The sequence below is a fragment of the Peromyscus maniculatus genome, chromosome 6 (assembly GCF_049852395.1).
Source record: "Peromyscus maniculatus bairdii isolate BWxNUB_F1_BW_parent chromosome 6, HU_Pman_BW_mat_3.1, whole genome shotgun sequence".
Classification (NCBI taxonomy): domain Eukaryota; kingdom Metazoa; phylum Chordata; class Mammalia; order Rodentia; family Cricetidae; genus Peromyscus; species Peromyscus maniculatus.
Window position 1 is genome coordinate 47,231,031 of NC_134857.1, and position 20,393 is coordinate 47,251,423.

The 20,393-nt window shown below is 42.5% G+C and overlaps 1 protein-coding gene across 5 annotated transcripts in view; it reads left to right on the forward strand.

Moving 5' to 3' along the window:
* Positions 1 to 17,327, forward strand: part of Lekr1 (leucine, glutamate and lysine rich 1) — a 183,175-nt gene extending 165,848 nt beyond the window's left edge. For 4 of the 5 annotated variants that reach the window (XM_006972624.4, XM_076574196.1, XM_015989713.3 and 1 more), the window contains one exon: positions 12,336 to 17,327. In XM_006972624.4, the coding sequence (XP_006972686.1) occupies positions 12,336 to 12,740 (405 nt within the window). In that variant the 3' untranslated portion in view covers positions 12,741 to 17,327. Of the gene's footprint in view, positions 1 to 10,771; positions 10,860 to 12,335 lie in introns of all 5 variants that reach the window. The other variant, XM_042279112.2, reaches the window with a different exon arrangement.
* The last annotated feature ends 3,066 nt before the right edge of the window (positions 17,328 to 20,393 follow it).

Consider the following 20,393-nt stretch of genomic DNA (forward strand, 5'->3'; position numbering starts at 1 on the left):
TCCAAGGACTTTTACTCACACACAGGGCACAAACATACATTCAGTCACACACACACACACACACACACACACACACACACACACACACACATAAAATAAAATATTAAAAATAAAACAAGATATGAAATTCTGAAAGATATTAGGTTAGTATGTACATAGTAATGAATCATTACTAGAAGGGAGAAAGTATTGTTCATAAAATAAAGCTAATGAAAAATATGTGGGGGGGGGCATTTTCCTTTCGTGGGAGGGACAAGTAGACTGAGTTTTTTCCATCAGAAGTTACCAAAATATCACCTCAAGTTAAATAATGAGAACTGAAGTATAAGTAAATAACTGAGGTTGTTTCTCTGGTTAAACAAGCCAATGTCCAAAATATGCTTATAAAATAGGAAATGAGCCAATGAAAGTGATAGGATTTATGAGCAGAAAGAATGTGAGCTATAAATAAAGTCATATAAAATGAAAAGTTCTGTGTGTTTGTAACCATGTTCTGTAAATACTTTAAGTTCCTCAGATTCTGGAGAATTTAAAGCTGTAATTACTTGGAGAAAAAAACTCCCATTAGAATGAAGATAAATTAGTGTTCTCCCAAGGAAGCTAATTAAGGGGAGGAAAGTTCTATTCTCTTTCAAGAGGCCAAAGAGTGAGTGGAATTTGTTTTTAACTGTAGAAAGGGTAAGAAGGAGGCTGAAGCCTCTGAAAGGCAGACTGGGCCTTCCTCAGTGTAGTGCCTGAGGAAGTGATAACAATAGCATAATACAGAACAGTGAGAAGGTGCAGTAACTCAGAAGACAGAGAATGGAAAACAGAACTACTGGAAATGTAAATATGAACAAGACTCCAAAAAGTTCTTATTGGGGAAAAGACACACACATTAAAAACTGGAACACTGGAAACAGAAGAGAGCAGGAAGTTAATGTTAGCAAGTAACACATTGTTATTAAAGCCAAAGTCAAACAGGTCGTGTATTTTCGGGACCAGTGGTGTGCTCATGTGAGTTCCACATGAGATCTGTCAAGATAGCATGGCCCAGTGTAAGAGCCTCGTTATGATCTTGTGATCTAGAGGAAGAGTATAATTTTTAAAAAGTACGTCCAAAGGAAATAGAGAGTTCAATCTTTTTGTTGTTTTAAGACCATAGACAATCAAGGAAGAGGAGCAGAAGTTTCCAATTCTGCAGTTCTTGTAGCCCATCTATCGGTAGTTAAAAATGTTCAAAACTAGGAGGCAGAGCTCTTAGTTAAACATGGAATGGAGTGAGTGAGCTTATCTTTACTTCACTGCACTGCCATGAAATTGTCAGAAGTAAAAGTGAATAAATCCATGAGGACAAGGAAACAAGGGAAGAGTTGACACTTGATGAAAACGACAAAATTTTGGAAAATGAAAAGCAAATGCTTGAGAGATAATGGATTTGGCAAATTATGGAATATTGAAACCTAGTACCTATTGTGGGTGACGGGATCCCAAAAGAGAAACCTAATTACATGGTACAATATGGGAGGCTGGGGGGACTGGGGAGATGGCTCAGTGGTTAAGAGCACTGATTGCTCTTCCAAAGGACCCAGGTTCAATTCCCAGCAACCACATGGCAGTTCACAACTGTCTGTATCTCCAGTTCCAGGAGATCTGACATCCTCATACAGACATATATGCAGGCAAAACCCCAATGTACGTTAAATGCACAATATGGGAAGCTGAGAAACGGTAGACGCAAATCACTCCCCAAGAAGGGATCCAAGATTAGAGCTGATCAAAACCGGGATAGATTCTCAGGGACCCACTGTTCCCCAGGATCACTACCCACCTGCTTAGAAAGAAAACCTCATTCTAAATTGAATGAGAAAGACACTGTATGAGAAATCAGAGCATGGGATAGAAGAGCAGGAGTGAAGGTCTATATAGCAAATGGGAAACATCCCAGTCCTCATCACAAACTCCTTTCCCAGAGAGCAGACAACAGGTTTGTGTGTAAGTAACCAAGAAGTTAGAAGAACCCTCTCTTATGAAATGATCTACCTCAAAAGAAAAGACCCATGTATAGTGGCCATCAGAGTATCCAAGACAGTTAGTGACTGTATCCATGTCCAGTCTACTTACACAGAAGTATGCTAGCCAATACCCCTATCCAGACAGACATGTGTCATTTGGAGAACTCAGTTTTAAACATAAACAGCCAAAAGCCACATAATATTTTAGGACTGTATTTAATATAAGGGACAGCAACCAGAAACAAGTGAATTCATGATTAGCCCAACCAGATTCAGTCACCAAATGTGTTGACTTGCAGTGTTTTTCTTTTCAGAGCATTCAAATGTCAAAATTGATGCTGAAGGATTGTTGATCTGTATTTGCATCCACACACCTGTTTTTATTGTTAGGCACTTCACCTTTTCATCCTGTGTTTGCTTTTGCTTAAAAAATGAGAAAGAAAGTTCAAGTCACTGCTATGTGCTGTGCCTCAGGACACAGCAGGGAAGAGGCACAGAGAATTTGTCTCCAAGCTATCAGCACAGTGGTGACCTTTGAGCAGGAGGAACTGAGGAGGGATCTTATGGAACTTCCTAAAATATTGGGATCATGAATGACTTTAAACCTTTTGATATCTAAAATTATTTCCAGGTATCAAATCTGCTTCAAAAAAATTATGTAGGAATGTTTGATAAAACTTTTTGGGGGGCTGGAGAGATGGCTCAGAGGTTAAGAACACTGGCTGTTCTTCCAAAGGTCCTGAGTTCAATTCCCAGCACCCACATGGTGGCTCACAACCATCTGTAATGAGATCTAGCTCCCTCTTCTGGCCTGCAGGGATACATGCAGACAGAACACTGTATACATAATAAATAAATCTTTAAAAAAAAAAAAACTTTTTGGTGATGATGGATCTATATAAACTATAAGATGGAATTTTATGCATACATAACATTTGCAAGCACAAATAGCTTATTTTCCAAGGGGATTTCCTTACTTTGGAAGTATGTGTTTACTTCAAATGCATATGTAATTGATAGAGAGAAAATGGCATGCTCCTCTCTGGTAATTTTGTGTAGGAGAATGAGAAACTCAAGTCCAGTTAGTAAAATTATCAAAAAGTGATCCTCAACCTTGACACATCATAAAAATGTATTTTTAATTTATTCATTTTACATCCCTGTCACAGTTTCCTCCCCCTCCTCTCCTTCTAGTCGCTACCCCCCCCCCAACACACACACACACACACTCCAATCCACTCCTCCTCTGTTTCTGTTTAGGAAAAAGCAGGTCTCCCATGAGAGCCACAAAACATGGCACATCAAGTTACAGGTAAAACTAAGCACTTCCCCTCGTATTAAAGCAGGGCATGGCGACCCAGTATGAGGAGTAGGGTCTCAAAAGCCAGTACAAGAGTCGGAGACAGCCCCTACTCCCAGTATTAGGAGTCCCAAAGAGGACCAAGCTACACAACTGTAACATATACACAGAGTGCCTAGGTCAGTCACCGGTAGCGCAAACACTAAGATCAACACTTAATAAATGGGACCTCATGAAACTGAAAAGTTTCTGGAAGGCAAAGGACACCATCAACAGGCCAAAGCAGCAGCCTACAGAATGGGAAAAGATATTTACCAACCCCACATCCAACAGAGGGCTGGTTCCCAAATATATATAAAGAACTCAGGAAACTAGACATCAACAAACCAAATAATGCAATTTTAAAGATGGGGTACAGATCTAAATAGAGAATTCTCAACAGAAGACTCTCAAATGGCCGAAAACCATTGAAGGGGATGATCAATATCTTTAGCTATCAGGGAAATGCGAATCAAAAGGACACATCGTAAAATTACAGCATCAGTTTCTCTTTCAAAGAAGAAAGCTTTCAAGGGTCATGCTTAGGCTTGGCTTCCTGAAAGCAGGACAGAGAACTGAGAGCCCGCGAATTTGGCGGAGGAGCATGGGTAGACATGGGCTCTGCCAGGGAGTCTCGTGAAGAGGGCAGGAAGTATCAGTGACAGTGACAATTTGGGAAGAAATATGGAGGCATTGCTTTCTTGTGCGTCACTAATGGTGACAAGATATTAAAGTTTGATTGTTGACTTAGAAGAGGAAATCCTAAATAATGTGTGTCTTTCAACTCTCCTCCCTCATCTTGAAAACTTGGTTCTGAAGGCCATTATTCTGAGGGATTTTGCCATTTCTATGGCTTTTATTCTGATAAGCCTACCATGGTTGGCTTTATTGTGCTTGGAAGCATTAGTAAATAATTTTAATGCAATCTGCTTGAAAATCCATCTTCTTTCCTAAAATTGTATTTAGTTTCTCATTCCTATTTTATCAAAAGGCCATGTTCTCTGTTTTTCTGCAGTGTTTTCAGCTGAACAGACTAGCTGCGTGTGAGCTGGGCACATCTTTTACTAACCTGTATGCATCTTCTTAGTTTCCACAGAACTTCCTTTTACCTCAGTTGCGCCACCCCACCCCACCCCAGCTGGCTGGTCACCCACTTTCCTGGCTTATTACTGGTTAGAGGCAGTGGAAATGGTGTCATCTATCATTTCGTGACTGGTCAGGGCCTCATTAGTGTAAAACATGAACCACGCCATCTGTGTTTACTCTTCAGTGAAGACTTCTTTCCTGGCATACCTCCTCCCCCTCTCCCCAATTATGCCAAATACAGCTGATTCTGAACCACCACAAATGGGGTTCTCACCTTCAGAATGATCAGGTCACTCAGCAAACCTTCTCTTGCTTCTTCTCTGTGTTTGGAACTGAAAACACTCATCTCAAAAAGTGGGGAATTGGCCACTTCTAATATTAGAAAGTTAAAGTAGATAGTGAGATCATTTACACTTTCAATTTTATACTTACCTGCTCTGTGGGAGTACAGTTAAGCAATTCTTTAGGTGCAGTTGAAGCAGCCTTCATCTGAGAGTTTTGAGGCAGCTGTAGACAGTGCTCAACACCAGTGGGTGGGCTTTGGGCCCAGGAGCAGTAACTCTTCCTTCCCTGGGCCACACTAGCCCTCCATGAGAACTGAGGCCCTCTTACCCTCCACCCCCATCCTTGCTCCCGCTCGCTGTACAGTGTCTTTCACAAAGCTGGCAGAGAGAGCTTCATTTCATGCCAATGTGATGGTGCCAGTGCCCTGCTTGAAATATCTTCCCATGATCCAGCTGGCCCTCTGAGAGCCAAGTAAGAACTCCAACGATAACAGGTTGCCAAAGTTCTCCTCATCTAACTTGTTCACTCCTTCCTGCCCCAGTGCGAGTCTCTTCTTGGTTTACCAGCTGAGTCTTCCAGCAGCCGTGTTCTGTGCCCGGATGCGTCTCTCCTGCTGCTGCCTCTGCTTGGAAGCCCCCACGTTCCCTTCTTTACTTGGTGCATGCCCGCCATTTCATCATGACTTCCAGTTCCGTCGCAGTCCAGTGATAGTCCTTTACCATGTTATGCTGAAAGGTGGCCCAAGAGAATTTTATCTTGTAGAGGACAGTGGCTTCATTGATCATTGTCATGTTCACTGTTAATTTTCAGCCCTAGCAAGCATATTCTATCTTATATATTTTCTCGTGTCATTCAGTAAAAATACATATTAAAAGTCGGCAACAGCCCAGCATAGCAGAGCATGCCTTTAATCTCAGAACTTGGGAGGCAGAGGCAGGAGGATCTCTGTGAGATGGAGGCCAGCCTGGTCTACAGAGTGAGTTCCAGGTCAGCCAGAGCTGCATAGTGAGACCCTGTCCCCAAAGCAAAACAAAGAAAAAGAATGTGCACAGCCCACACTTCTTGCCTAATTGCTGAAAACAAAATAACCGTAGGCCATGATTGTTTTCACATACGATGGAATTTTCCACTAATGTGTCTACTGACTCTAGTCATATCCACATGTTCCTTCCTTGTGCTGACACACTCCACTCCTGAAATAGCAGCGTCCTAAACTTTCAAATGTTCTGTTTCCATATTTTACACTATGACTGAATAAATTATAACATCTAAACTACTTGTGAACAAAATTGTGTTGTAGTGTCAATTTAGGGGAAATAGTTGTGATGTCAGCAGAGGAAATGAAGGTATTAGGATATCCACCTAAGAAATCATAGTGGTTTGGGCCCAGACAAAAGTCCCAACTGTGGATCCTGTTTTCAGTTCAGAGGTCCTCCTGGTCTGGGAAATAATAAAAAAGAGAATCCTTTGTTCTGAAAGCCAGCAGCCTTGAAGGATGAGTTGCAGGGTGGTTGGCCGCACACTGAGACAGTCGGCAGCCCTCTCTCTGCCCCCACTCACAGAGCTCCTCCGGCTGGACTGTATCCAGGAGGAGTCGGAGTGTGCAGTCCGAGAACTCCATGGCTGCTTCAGCCCTCGCTGGCCAGCACACACAGCCCGGAGTCTGCTGGCACCCTGCTCCAGCTGCACCTGCTCTTGGGGATGGCTTTCCCTTCGCTCTACCTTTCCATCCTCCTCATCACCTGCCTGAAACCAGTTTTTAAGGGACTTGCCTTGGGTGTGTTTTCTGTAGAGTATTACTTTCTTGGGAGCTCAAATTCAAGTTTAGTGGACTGGCTGAATTTTATTTTCTTTAATGAGAGCTCCCGTCACCACCCCATCACTTTCTCTTTTCATATTAGTGCACCTGCCCTTTGGACCCCTGATTTGTTTGCCTCATTGTTCGTTGCTATCCATAGTTTCTTTTTTTTTAATAGTATTTTTATTTTATAATTAACTTAATTTCACTTATCAGCCATGGATTCCCCCGTCCTCCCTCCTCCCACCCCCTAGCCCTCCCCTCCCCAATCCACCCCCCACTCCCACCTCCTCCAAGGCAAGGTCTCCCTTAGAGAGTCAGCCCAGCCTGATAGACTCAGCCAAGGCAGGTCCAGTCCCCTCCTCCCTACACCAAGACTGAGCAAAGTGTCTCAGCATAGAACCCAGGCTCAAAAAAGTCAGCCCATGCACCAAGGACAGGTCCTGGCTCCACTGCCTGGGGGCCTCCCAAACAGTTCAAGCTAATCAACTATCTCATTTATCCAGAGGGCCTGGTCCAGTTGGGGGTTCCTCCGCCATTGGTTCACAATTCATGTGCTTCCACTAGTTCAGCTTTTTGTCCCTGTGCTTCCTCCAACCTTGGTCTCAACATCTCTCGTTCATACAATCTCTCCTTCCTCACCGATTAGACTCCTGGAGCTCCACCTGAGGCTCGGCCGTGGATCTCTGCATCTGCTTCCATCAGACACTGGATGAGAGTTCTATCATGACAGCCAGGGTGTTCAGCCATATGATCACCAGAGCAGGTCAGCTCAGGCACTCTCTCGACCATTGCTAGTAGTCTGCAATGGAGGTATCTTTGTGGATTTTTGGAGACCCCTCTAGCACTCTGCTTCTTCCTATTTCCCTGGAGTCTTCATTCATCATGGTATGTCCCTCTCCATTCTCCCACACTGCTCCTGATCTAGCTGGGACCTCCCTCTCCCCTAAACTCTCTTTCCCCTGACCCTTGCCCCCCCCCCCCTGCGCATGTGCGCGCGTGAGTTTGCTCATGTAGATCTCATCGTCTATTTCTCTGTCACTGGGCGATCCCTGTGTCTTTCTTAGGTTCCTCTTTACTAGGTGGCCTCCCTGGAGTTGTGAGTTGCAGTCTGGTTATTTTTTGCTTTACATTTAGTATCCACTTATGAGTGAGTACGTACCATGTTTGTCTTTCTGAGTCTGAGTTACCTCACTCAGGATGATTTTTTTTTCTAGTTCCATCCATTTGCCTGCAAACCTCATGATGTCATTGTTTTTCTCTGCTGAGTAGTACTCCATTATGTATATGTACTACATTTTGTTTATCCATTCTTCAGTTGAAGGGCATCTAGGTTGTTTCCAGGTTCTGGCTATTACAAATTATGCTGCTATGAACATAGTTGAGCATGTGCCCTTGTGGTATGATTGAGCATTCCTTGGTATATGCCCAAGAGTGGAATAGCTGGGTCTTGAGGGAGGTTGATTCCCAATTTTCTAAGAAAGCACCATATTGATTTTCAAAGTGGCTGTACAAGCTTGCATTCCCACTAGCAGTGAAGAGAGTTCCCTTTGCTCCACATCCTCTCCAACATAAGCTGTCTTCATTGTTTTTGATCTTAGCTATTCTGACGGGTGTAAGATGGTAGGTATCTCAGAGTCATTTTGATTTGCATGTCCCTGATGATTAGGGATGTTGAACAATTCCTTGAATGTCTTTCAGCCATTTGAGCTTCTTCATTTGAGAATTCTCTTTTTAGCTCTACAGTCCATTTTTTAATTGGACTGTTAGGTATTTTGATGTCTAATTTCTTGAGTTCTTTATATATTCTGAATATCAGCCCTCTGTCAGATGTGGAGTTGGTAAAGATCTTTTCCCATTCTGTAGGCTGTCATTTTGTCTTATTGACCATGTCCTTTGCCCTACAAAAGCTTCTCAGTTTCAAGAGGTTCCATTTATTAATTGTTTCTCTCAGTGTCTGTGCTACTGGTGTATATTTAGGAAGTGATCTCTGGTACCAGTGTGTTCAAGACTGCTTCCTATTTTCTCTTCTATCAGGTTCAGAGTAACTGGATCTATGCTGAGGTCTTTGATCCAGTGGGACTTAAGTTTTGTGCCGGTGACAGATATGGATCTGTTTGCAGTCTTCTACATGTTGACATCCAGTTATGCCAGCACCATTTCTTGAAGATGCTTTCTTTTTTCCACTGTACAGTTTTGGCTTCTTTGTCAAAAATCATATGTTCATAGGTGTGTGGATTAATGTCAGGGTCTTCAGTTCGGTTCCATTGGTCCACATGTCAGTTTTTATGCCAGTACCAAGCTGGTTTTATTACTGTAGCTCTATAGTAGAGTTTGAAGTCAGGGATCATGGCTAGCCATAGTTTCTTATGTTTCAAGAAAACTGACTCCTTCTCAAAGTTTTCTGAAGCAGGGGTATTTCATACTAATTAATTGAAAACATTTAAATTTGATTACTTCTACACATTTTGCTAGCTTACTGTATATATAGATGAGTAATGTGTATATATATTACTGTATATATAGATAAATATTGTAAATAGATAATGTAGTGAGATCTTTCTTTTTAAAAGAAAGGTTAGATTAATAGAGTTTAGAATTCTTGTGAAAATGTCTTACCAAGTTTTCAGCACCTCGATGTCCTAGACGTGAAATGGCACATGTATGCCTGCCATAACGAAGGAGACTCCGCACACAGGCACAGGGCTAGGGGATGGCAGAGCTCTACCACTCCAGGGCTGCATGGCTCTCAGCAAGTTATGTAACCAACCCTCACTACTGTGTCTTCTTTTGGTAAACATATCAAGAGCGGTAAATGCGATGGCCCTCACCAGCACCTTATTAATCTTCCTTGTACACAGCTTCATACTTTCCCAACCCCAACTTCCAACCAGTACACAGGTAGAGTTGGTGAGATCCAGATGACAAAGCCACACATGTCAGTAGTTTCCAATTCCTCTAAAACGAAAAACAAGCAGAAGCAAATAGTTGACCAATGGCTTTAAAAAATACATGTGAATGGGGATCATGTGTGTATGGCCTATAAATATAAATGAGGACCTTTGACCCAGATATTCTAATGGCTTTAATAAAAATTACTATGTTAATCTGGAATTATTCCATAGTCTTTATGTTGGTGGTGGTTTTGGTTTTTTGAGACAGGGTCTCTCTATGTAGTCCTGGCTGTCCTCGAACTCACAAAGGCTGCCTTCCTCTGCCTCCCTAGTGCTGAGATTAAAGGAGTGTGTCACTATACTCAGCCCATATTATATTTTAATTACCAGATTTGTAAATTAGTTAAGTTCTTCCCATAATCACGAGAAACTCAAATAGGAAGATGCAACCTAGCCTGATGATTTCTTACTTAATTCCACTAATGGCAAGTTAGTCAGTAAACCCTTAGGGAGGATGTTTTCCACTAAGAGTCAGACTTGGAAATGCCTTGGCTATTTTTATAAGCTAACTTGACTGGTAATTCCTAGAGCACAATAACTTCAAGTTTGTTTGTTTTTAAGGCACCACTTTGAACTTCTGACTTTTCATCGTGTGTGTGTGTGTGTGTGTGTGTGTGTGTGTGTGTGTGTGTGTGTAGCCATCTGGTCCAGAAGTTGATGTTGGATGTCTTCCTTCATCACTCTATACCCTATTTTTTGAGACAGGGTCTCATTGAACCTGGATGTCACCAGTTCAGGGAGACCAGCTGGTCCTAAAGCCCCTAGCAATCCTCCTGTCTTCATTTTCTCAGCACTAGAATTCAAGAAATGCTTTGCCACCCCTGACTTTTTGTTATGGGTGCTAGGGAATTGAGTTCAAGTCCTTACGATTGCATGGCAACCACATAGTGACAGAACCATCTCCCTAGCAACACCCCCCCCCCCCCCGCCACACACACACACCGTCTGCAATGTCAGGGGTTGCAACAGTATTCTTGAAGAGACCTGAACAAACACCTCTTCACCTTAGATAGGCCACCAATGACAGATCAAATGAACAGTTCCATTCAAACCCAGCTTGCTGGGTTCTATTGGGCTTACTTACAGGAACATGGGTGTGGTATTGTTAGCAGGACCATAGGTAACCCCGAAACAGCTGCATCTTCAAAAAGTTCTACTCCAGGGTGGGTGACAACTTCCCAAAAGCTTCATACATGGAGTGAATACATACACACATACAGACATACAGATACACACACACAGACACAGACACACAGACACACACGATGAAAAGTCGGTCATTCAAAGTTAATCTTCTATCTACTGTATACTCCAGCACGTCCTGAGCCCATGGGCATCTGGAGCAGAATTATTTACAGCTGATGGGGTGAGAGGGAGACAAGAGGGAGTGGATGGAATCTCAGGTGAGCATTTTAATGACCCTCCCTTACCCCCTCCTCCTATGAGGAAATGTCGATATGCCCTCCTTTGTTAGGGTCTAGTGTGGGCCATCACAGTTGCTCTGATTAAGATGCTATATTATACCTGAGGATGGTATTTTGCAATATCTGGACATTGGAAAGATCCAAAACCTAACGTTTACTATGGCTTTTGAGGGAATTGAAATGACTCCATATGTGAAAATGGAGAATTCCTCAGCTAAAGAAAAACGCAGACTCTCAGACTTTGACAGAGCCTTAATGACTCTCAGACTTTGACAGAGCCTTAATCCAATCGCATGTAAAGCTTACATCTGTTTCAATATATCCCTACTGTGTGAGATTCCAGATTGTTCTATCAAAAAGTCTATCCATATTAAAAATCCATAGCATCCACTCTTGGGGTCAGATTCCATTAGATACATAGAAGTCGTTCTGTTCAACCTAATGAGGCTGCAAACTTCTTCAGTAAGAGGCTGTGCTATATTGTTTGGACACTGAGGATCCCACCAGCCCGTGTGTGGAACGGTTGCCCGAGATGGTGCTGTGGGAAGTGTGGGGGCCTTTGAGATGTTGGCCTTGTGGGGAGCCCTTGTGGGGAGACCTGGAGGGTGTGATGGAAGCAGGTGGGGGGGATCCTGGCAGGCCTTCCCGCTCTGTCTATTGACTGGCTACACCATCCACTGCTGCTGTGGGGTGCCACCCTCTCCAGGACTCAACCCAAAGGGACTGCTTGACCTTGTTACTTCCAGAACCAATGAGCCAAAAGAAATGCATTCTCCTTAAAGTTAATGCCTCAGACCGTCTTCACAGTATGCTGATGCTGACTAATACAGGCTGTCCATCACAGCTTACAGTACCTTGATGAGAGGTTTCTGCTGGAATTAAAAGAAGAACACGTTCTTTATTGGGGGAGATTATCCTGTATAATGATACATGATCTGTATATTTAAGTTCTATTGAAAGCATCTGATAAATAACGAATATTACTGTTTAAATGCTGTGGCTGCTGTATTATATTCTTTTCAATCTTATAATTATACCGGTTTGCTTCATGCATTGGCCTATACCTTCATTATAAAATAACATGTGATGACTTTACAGATATTATTTAGTGGGTATCAGAACATACTGTCTGAGACATGAGGCAAGAAAGTTGGAATCCCGCTGATGTAAGCATTAGCAGGCCTCAATTTTTGCCCCAATCCGACCGCATCATCTACGGAACCCTGAGCAGGTCATTCCACTTCACTTACAAATGGCAAGGGTTGAACTAAACGTTCTGTTAGCATTCTGTCCACCCTCACACACCATTTTTCACTTCTCTGTCTCGTGTGGTGGGGTATTAAAGAGACAGAGAATACAGCCTCCGACCTTCAGTTCAGTTCTGATTTAAATTGTCCGTCTCCGCTTACATAAACTGTTTAAAGCCAGGGGTGCTTTTTCCTCGTCTCTTTTCAGAACACTTTTCTCCAGGAAACAGTGCGCAGAGAGTGTGAAGAACGCTTTGAACTGACAGAGGCTTTGAGTCAAGCCAGAGAACAGCTCCTGGAGCTCAGGAGGAGTGGAGGAAGCTTACCGTGTTCCCTCAACAAGGGCGCCCTAACCTACCCTGCCACCGCAGTCAGTAATCACCGCGAGCGAAGCAGCGTGAGGCAGAACTGTGGACGAGGCACCAACACAACCAGCCTGCATGGACTGCCAAAGCCCGCTGCTTCCCTAACCCCGGATAAGCTCAAGAAGGTCATCAGCGCCGGACTGCCCACCCTTCCCCAGACATATCCTCCCAAGGGCCGAGCGTCTTCAGTAAATGAGACCAGGCAGAGGTTGACTGCCATCCTGAGCCGGAGGCTGAGTCAGCAGTGACGACCTGAGTCAGGAGCCGGTTCAGCCCACGGTGTACACACCCTTCACAGCTTGCCAGAGACTCACTGTAGCCGGGTGCCCAGAAACACATGTCTGCAGATATATTTAACGAGGAATGTAAAAAGCTAGGGACTGTGGAGCAATATTTTTCAAAGGGCTTTGGAAATTGCAACAGATAATGAAGTTGGTATTCCAGAGGGCTGATTTCTATTTTCATGTCTATCTCATATGCCCTGCGAGCCTGGCCTTTGAGGCTTCACACCCCAGCGGATTTTTCTTTCTCCCTCCCTCCCTTCCTGCCTTTCATCCTCCCGCTCCCCTTCCTGCTTTCTTTCCGTAGCAAGCAGATCATCTCCACAAAAAGTAGATTATATTGGTTTTATTGGCATTTGTTCATTTGTTTATTGAACTAAATGGGATATGGTAAGTATACCAAATGGAAAAAGAAAGTCCTTAGCTAATTTCCAAAGTACATACTTCAAATACTCGCAGAGCTAGTTAATAATCACCATCAGATGCTCCTTTCCCTCAGCCTACCTGGTTGTCTGAGTGCTTTGTAGGCTGGGTCAGAAGTAATGATAGACAGCCTTGTAGAAGACCTTCTACCGAGACCCTGGGGACCTACAAAATTATGGTGGCTCCCATTCAGGAAAAAGTGGTTTGATTCTCAGATTATGAATATCGTTTCAGAAAACAGAAGACATGACCGTGAAAATATTTCTTGGTGGATATTTTCTGCATTGAATGATTTCTGGCGCACAGCTGAGTTCTGTTGGACTTAAATTCTCCAGCCGTTGGGAAGAGAACTAATACAAGATTGCTTAGTTCAAAGAACGTAAGGCTAATTTGGATTCAAAATTGATTACCCTTGGAAATGGGTAACTGATTACAGTTTCTATTCTCGGGGTGAGACTGTAAAACAAGATCCGCTATTTAAAGCTATCTTAAAGCCACCAACTCGGGGCTGTTCCTACCTCAGGCTAGTGCTCATCTGTCTTTTCTCCAGCTGATCCTTGTCTTTATGTTTCTGGGGGGTAAAAAACCGAATCAATTCCTCCACCTGCTGTCTCATGGACATTCAGCCTTCCCCTTCTCATATAGGGAACACATGTGACTAAAGCACACTAAATTGCCCACTTTGCTGCAGTATTGATGAGGGAAACCATGGGTACCTGGCATCCTTACCACTGCGTAAAAGAGTAACGTGACTAAACAAAATCTTCCTAAGGCTTACTAGAGTGTTTTAACTTTAAGATAATTCCACGTTAGGTGCCCTGATTTCCTGACTACTTGAGGTAGGAGTCTTTGTGTTAAGGATTAGGATACTTCCTGCTTTACAGAGGTTGCCATTCTGCATAATGACATTTGACAAGAGTGCACAGCGCCACCCTCACATCTCTATAGAAGTAGGCCAAGAGCATGTGGCCTGACTCAGGGAGTATACTTAGAGACAGAAGTTGAACCAGGACCCTGTCACTTAATCCTGGTCTTTCCAGCCCTAAGGGCTTCCCAAGCCTCCATCATGAATGTTGTTTGCCGCACCCACACTAGAGTTAATTAATATTTGTCCTTTTTAAAGTGCATTCACTTTTCAAACTTGAGTCTGTATAAGAAGGAGAGCCAATTCAGGGAAGAAGAACTATAAAGTGACAGATGCCCTTGGCTAATTATGTTGTTTCTAGTAAATGGTAATACAAATGTGTATCTGTCAAAATAAGAAACGTTAATGGTGTTCCCCTTCCTTGATATCATCCTGTATAATGCAGCAGGGACCAGTGCACTAGGTCTCCTGGTTCTGGACTTTGTTTGCATGCTGAATTATAAAAACCTGTGACATAAGGTAGACGGTAAAGCGAGCAAAGGCCCAGAACATCTTGAGCAGCAATCTCTACCATCAGGTGAGACATGCTTTTTCACTGTTTTGCAATTTCAGCTCCCCTTGCAGGAGCCATAGGCATACAATGAGTTTCTTTATTTTTACTATGAATGCAGGTCAATAAGGAAAGTCACACGTAAGCCTCTCTAAACGGATATAAAGACTACCATTGCAAAACCTGGTTTCTTAGTTTGTTGATACACTCTTGTTTTACAATGAATGTCTGTAAGTCAGAATGGAACCATTGTCTGTCATAAAGTTGTGTTGTATGCTACAGAGGTATCAGAGAGGTATGGATAATCAGAAAATGATAATTACTTTAATTTAACCTATACCATCTGAATAGTGCAGATTGAGCTGTGGGCATATGTATTTAAAGAAAGAAGTCTTAAAAGTGGCACAAGCACATGTAACCTAGAGGTTAAAAACACGTCTCCTTGATTTTCCCAGGGTTGAACCCTTGGCATGAAAGAGTATCATGAATGTTAGGACACTAGTGAGGCCTGGAGACTGGGTCAGTGATCAAGAGCTCTTGCTGCTCTTGCAGAAAGAACCCTGGTTTGGTTCCTGTCGTCCACATGGCAGCTCACAACCATCTGTAATTCCATCCAAACGATGCCCTCTTCTTACTTCCCTGGGCACTGCACACAGGTGGTACACATACATGTGTCCTGGCAAAGCACCCATTCACACAAAGTAATAAGATCATTTTAAAATAATAAATAATTTTAGATTTCTGAAGTTTCTAGGCCTCCTGAGTTACAGGTTAATCCTAAAGCTTACTTATTTTTTCAACAGACTTGGAGACTTTCATGAAAAAGCATGGTGAGAACTTTAAAAAAAAAAGACATAATAAAGGTCTTCACGGCTCATATAGTAGGGGCCAAGAATAAAGCATATGCAGAAATAATATAGATGGGAGGTGTTGAGTAAAGCGTTCAGAGCAAGGTAGTAGACAAATCTTAGTAGAGGAATCAGGTATGCTTCAAAAAAGAATTGGTACATACAACAAGTCTTTAAAAAGAGGAGTGGAATTGTACAGAAAGGTATACCAGGTAGAAGAAATGTATAAACAGAGTCACAGACACAGGAATCACAGGAAGCATTTGGTGAGGGGGCAGGAGTAACAGCCTGAGTACCTGACAGGCTGATCTCGTAGCATGAAGGTGTTGACTAAGGGCCAGTGCACGCTTTTAGCTGGAAGTGGCATGTGCTTGGCTGAAAATTAGGAGCTTTGCCCTGGCGAGGCTGTGCTGGGGTGCTGTGGGATGGGAAGGCTGGAGGCTGCAACAGCGGCTGGCAGCAAGTAGTCCAGGCAACTTAATGAAGTCCTAATGAAGATGTTTGAGTTGGGAATAAGGACTAGGCATCAAATTAAAATTCTCTTCAGGGTAGGGAAGGGGGATTTTTTTTTCTCCTGCTAACTGCAATTTGAAAGTATTGCCAGTCCGTGACCCATTGGCAGGAGTGCATTTGATGAGCATGGTTCTAACGAGAGGACCCTCTCTATTTAAGATATTAGAGCCCCTCTGAATGATGGGAACTAGTGGGAGCTGCATTTCGTTTGGGAAACACGTGATCCCACAGACTACTGCGCATGAAAACATTCCTTACAGGAGCGTACAGATCTGAAAAGTGTTGTAAGAATTATGGAGGAAGAGTGAGAAGTGGACATTAAACAGAAATAATTGTGTCTTGACTCAAAGAATGCAGCTAAACAGGGAGATTCTGGAGTGATGCTGTGCAATAAAACCTCCTGATGTTCACTGTTTATGAAGGGAAATATAAAAGAAAATGCTCAATTAAAGTGAAGGTTATCTGAAAATCTTCCCATTTTATGGTACTGAAGAGACCGATCTATCACCTGGTCCAGATGTGTATCTTATGCAAGTAGATAATAGTTCACTTGGTTAGTTTTCTCTTTGCATAACTGTGTAACATCAGACTGAATGAAAGAACCTGGGCTTCAACTTCTGGCTTACACATCTCATTTCCAGACAAAGAATTCGATCAGTGTGCCAGCTTTTTCCTACTTGAGTAGGAAAAGTCAGCCCTTCCAAAAGATCAGCATCCGCTAGCAGATTGTTAGAAATGCAGAATTTCTCACCTCACACCCAGACCTACTGACTGAACTATCCTCCCTCTCCTCTCCCCTCTCCTCCCTTTCCCTGCCTTCCTCTAGCTTCCTCTCCCCTCCCTTCCCCTCCACTCCTCCTTCCCCTCCTCTCCCCCTTCCCTCCTTCCCTCCCCTCCTCTGCTGCTCTCCCCTCCCCCACACGTGCCCATGCTAAGCAGTCTATCACTGAGCTCTAACTCCAGCCTGAAGTCTTAGAGATTCTCAGGTGATTTGTATTTGCATCTACTTACCACAAGATAGACAAAACAGCCTTGCTGTAGTTAGTCTCTCGTGCCTAAGTGAAAACAGTGGTGTGATGAGGACCCCCCCCCATGCACCACATTGACCCATTTAACACCCATTTCCAGTGCATTAAGATTCTTCTATGTGGCCATTGATTGTGAATCCATAACTCTCCAGGAAAACTAGTGGTTAAGGAAAATCAATATTCATTCCTAAAACTCTAAAATACATCAGCGCCCACAGCTCTGAGTTTGAGAACAACTGGAGATTTTATTGTTTTAATCCAATAGAGGCATTTCGGTTTTAATCATTGGCAACTCATTGAATAATCATAAACTTTAATCTCATAAGAGCATGTATTTGAACTTCCGTTTATTCTTGTAACGGTGATGCTCATTCTCTTCTGAGACTTGTGAAATACAGAATACTAGGGGAACTTTCTCGGGTGATGAAATAAACACAGTAAAATTATCCCTCCAGGAAGTAGTTCTGAATCGTTTAAATATAAAACTAACTTGTGGCGTTTCACCTGGATAAATATGTTTTAAAGGCAGAATTAACACCGGCTAATTGGAATTCAGTTCAGATGCACAGTCTCACAAATGTGGATAACACAGTGAGGTGTTAGGTGCGCTTGCCCGTGAGTGGCCTGAGCTCATTCCGTGATACCGTGGGACAGCCATCTTCTTTAGCTGTGCCATCCTTTCTTTCCTCGTTCTTTCCGGCATCACACACGTGCAAGTGAGCCTGCGAACAATGGGAGACACGTTGTTCCTCTCTTGTGCTCTTCCTCACAGCTCTTCTGCTGAGCCGTATCTCCAGTCAAGAAAAGAATGAAGGAAGCCAGTATCACAGATCACAGCACACACACACCTGTGATTACAGCACCCAGGAGGTAGAGGCAAGGGGATCACTACAAGTTCAAAGCCAGCCAAGGCTGCATATAGAGATCCTCTCAGTCAGTCAATCAATCACCATAAAAATGAGACAGATTGATTTCATTTGCCACTTAGAAGTTTAAAACCTATTTAAAACTTATTAACATGTTTAGTGCCAATACTTATATAAGTAAAATAAAAAATACTTTTCATGTTAAGTAACTCAAACCCAACAATTAGACTTGTGTAATTTAGGATATTGAAGCATTTTAGACGCTTTTATAAGGTATCCGTGTGAGGAGGATTAATGCTGCCAGTAGATTTATTTGCCGAAGATGTGAGCATCTGGCCTGCCTCGCTGCCAGCCCTGTCTCCATCTCCCAAGTGAGCTCGATGTGGCTGAGCACATTAATCTGGAGAGATCTCTTGGTCTTCTGTCTTCTTGAAGCAAATGAGTTCTCCAGTCGTAATTTTCTATCCAAAGCCTTAAATTTCTAGGGAATTAAGGTCACTGCCAAGATTCAAGTGACTTCTTTTCACTGATTAAAAGCAGGGTTTCTGAAAACCCGGAGTAGCCAACTTTCCACTCACTATTACCAGACTTTAAAATAATGTATTTGAGGTTTAAGCCTGGGTTGCAAGGATCGAGATTGGAATCATTTTCTTTTTCCATGCGGTATACAATACTTAATACAGAAGCTGAGATATGTGCTTTTGGTGAGTTAGAGAAAAAAATTCACCACTTTAACAGCCCTGGGCGTAAGCCTAATGTACATGTTCCCTCCAGACTCAGTTATAACATTTGCTAATGTTCCCTAAATTAAAAAGGGAAAAAACTATGTCTCTCTTGCACATATTTAGGTTGGAATCATAAATAATAATAAGTGTAAGTAGATGTTTTGTTTTAGGTATTTTAAAGATGGCCAGAATGTTATAAATTTTGGCACTTGCAAAATTTTTAACTTTAGGATTTTTTTTTATGACTGCAAAACCTTTCTTGAACTTCCATACTAAGTTACTGTACATACATGCATACCTTTCTGTAGCTTTTCTAGTTCAAGCTGCTAGATTAGTTATTGCTCTATCACCTTAATATGACATAAATATATATTTTAATGGATAATTTTGAATCACAAAAATGAAATGTTATTAGTAGTGCATTTCTTTTTTAATTTAGTGTGTGCAGCTGTTTGATGAGCGCATGTGAGTTTGCAAGTGCCGTGGTGTGTGAGTAGAGGTCAGAGGGCAACTTTGGAGATTCGGTTGTCTTTTTCCGCTGTGGAATCTGGCCCTCAGGCTTGCACGACACTTGCTCTCCTCCCTGAACCATCTCACTGGCCCTCACGGTGCTTTCCAGATGAGTTGGATCATACCCTTTTCTTTATATCTAATGGAAAATTAAAATATATCTAGGGATAGTGACCTATGCCTATAATCCTAGCAGTCCAGAAGCTGAAGCAGGAGGATGGTAAGTTCAAGGCCAGCCTGGACAACATAATGAGTTATTGGCCGGTCTGAACTATGAGACCCTGTCTCCCACAGACTGTAATGACATCAGAGGAAGAACAGGAAGGGAATGGAAGGAAGACATTTACCAAAAACAATAATGATTGACTGATCTGTATGTGGGATATTATTTGAGACAAGTTCTGCTGTGTAGCCCAGGCTGGCCTTGAACTCATGATCTTCCTGCCTCAGCTTTCCAACTGCTGGGATTACATGTATGTACCATCATGTGAGAATTGTGTCTTATTAACTAGTGAAAAAAATTCAACATTTTAAAAACTTTTCTCCGGTATATCTGTAAAGATACTAAATGAAAGCATATCAATAAATGTTGATAATTTATAAATTGGAATTATACTAAAAAAGAACTGGTGATACTAATGTCTACTACATGTGTTATTTAAAGGGTCTTTATAGCTAATTTGCATCCTAGGCACAAATTCCAAGTAGAAGAGTCCTTATAAAAGTGTATTGTGGGAGGAGAGAGTTTCAACTTTTCTTAATAACGTCACTCTTGCCTTGCTTTAGTGAGACTCCCTCAAACATATACTTTGGCACAGGATATAAGGGAAAATAATCATTAGTGTCCAGAATTGATTTGTTCCCATCACTGTCCTTTACCTTGAATCTGAACTCAGAAAATTTCAACATAGTACAAAATGTCAAATGTCTACACTACATCAACAGGAATGTCTGTACAGGGAAATCCCAAAAGCCCTGTGTGGGTAGATACTGCAAGCTAAAGACTGCTGACCAAGTCAGGATACTATTTGTACCCAACATTAGACCTAATTAGGGCCCCAAGACCCACAATCCAGTATGGAGGCTGTTCTGCTTTCCCTTAAGGTGCTACCACTCAGGGGTGTCAGAGGCTGTTGAAGTTTTCCCTGTCTCACTGGACCTTGATTCCTAGATAACCAAAGAAGCAATGTAAGGGAGCACTGATACTGTCCTTGTCTTTTTCTGTAATGTGTCTCCATGGAGCCCCTGGTAATACTTTAAGCCAGAGACCCCACAGCCAACCAAGCTCATCA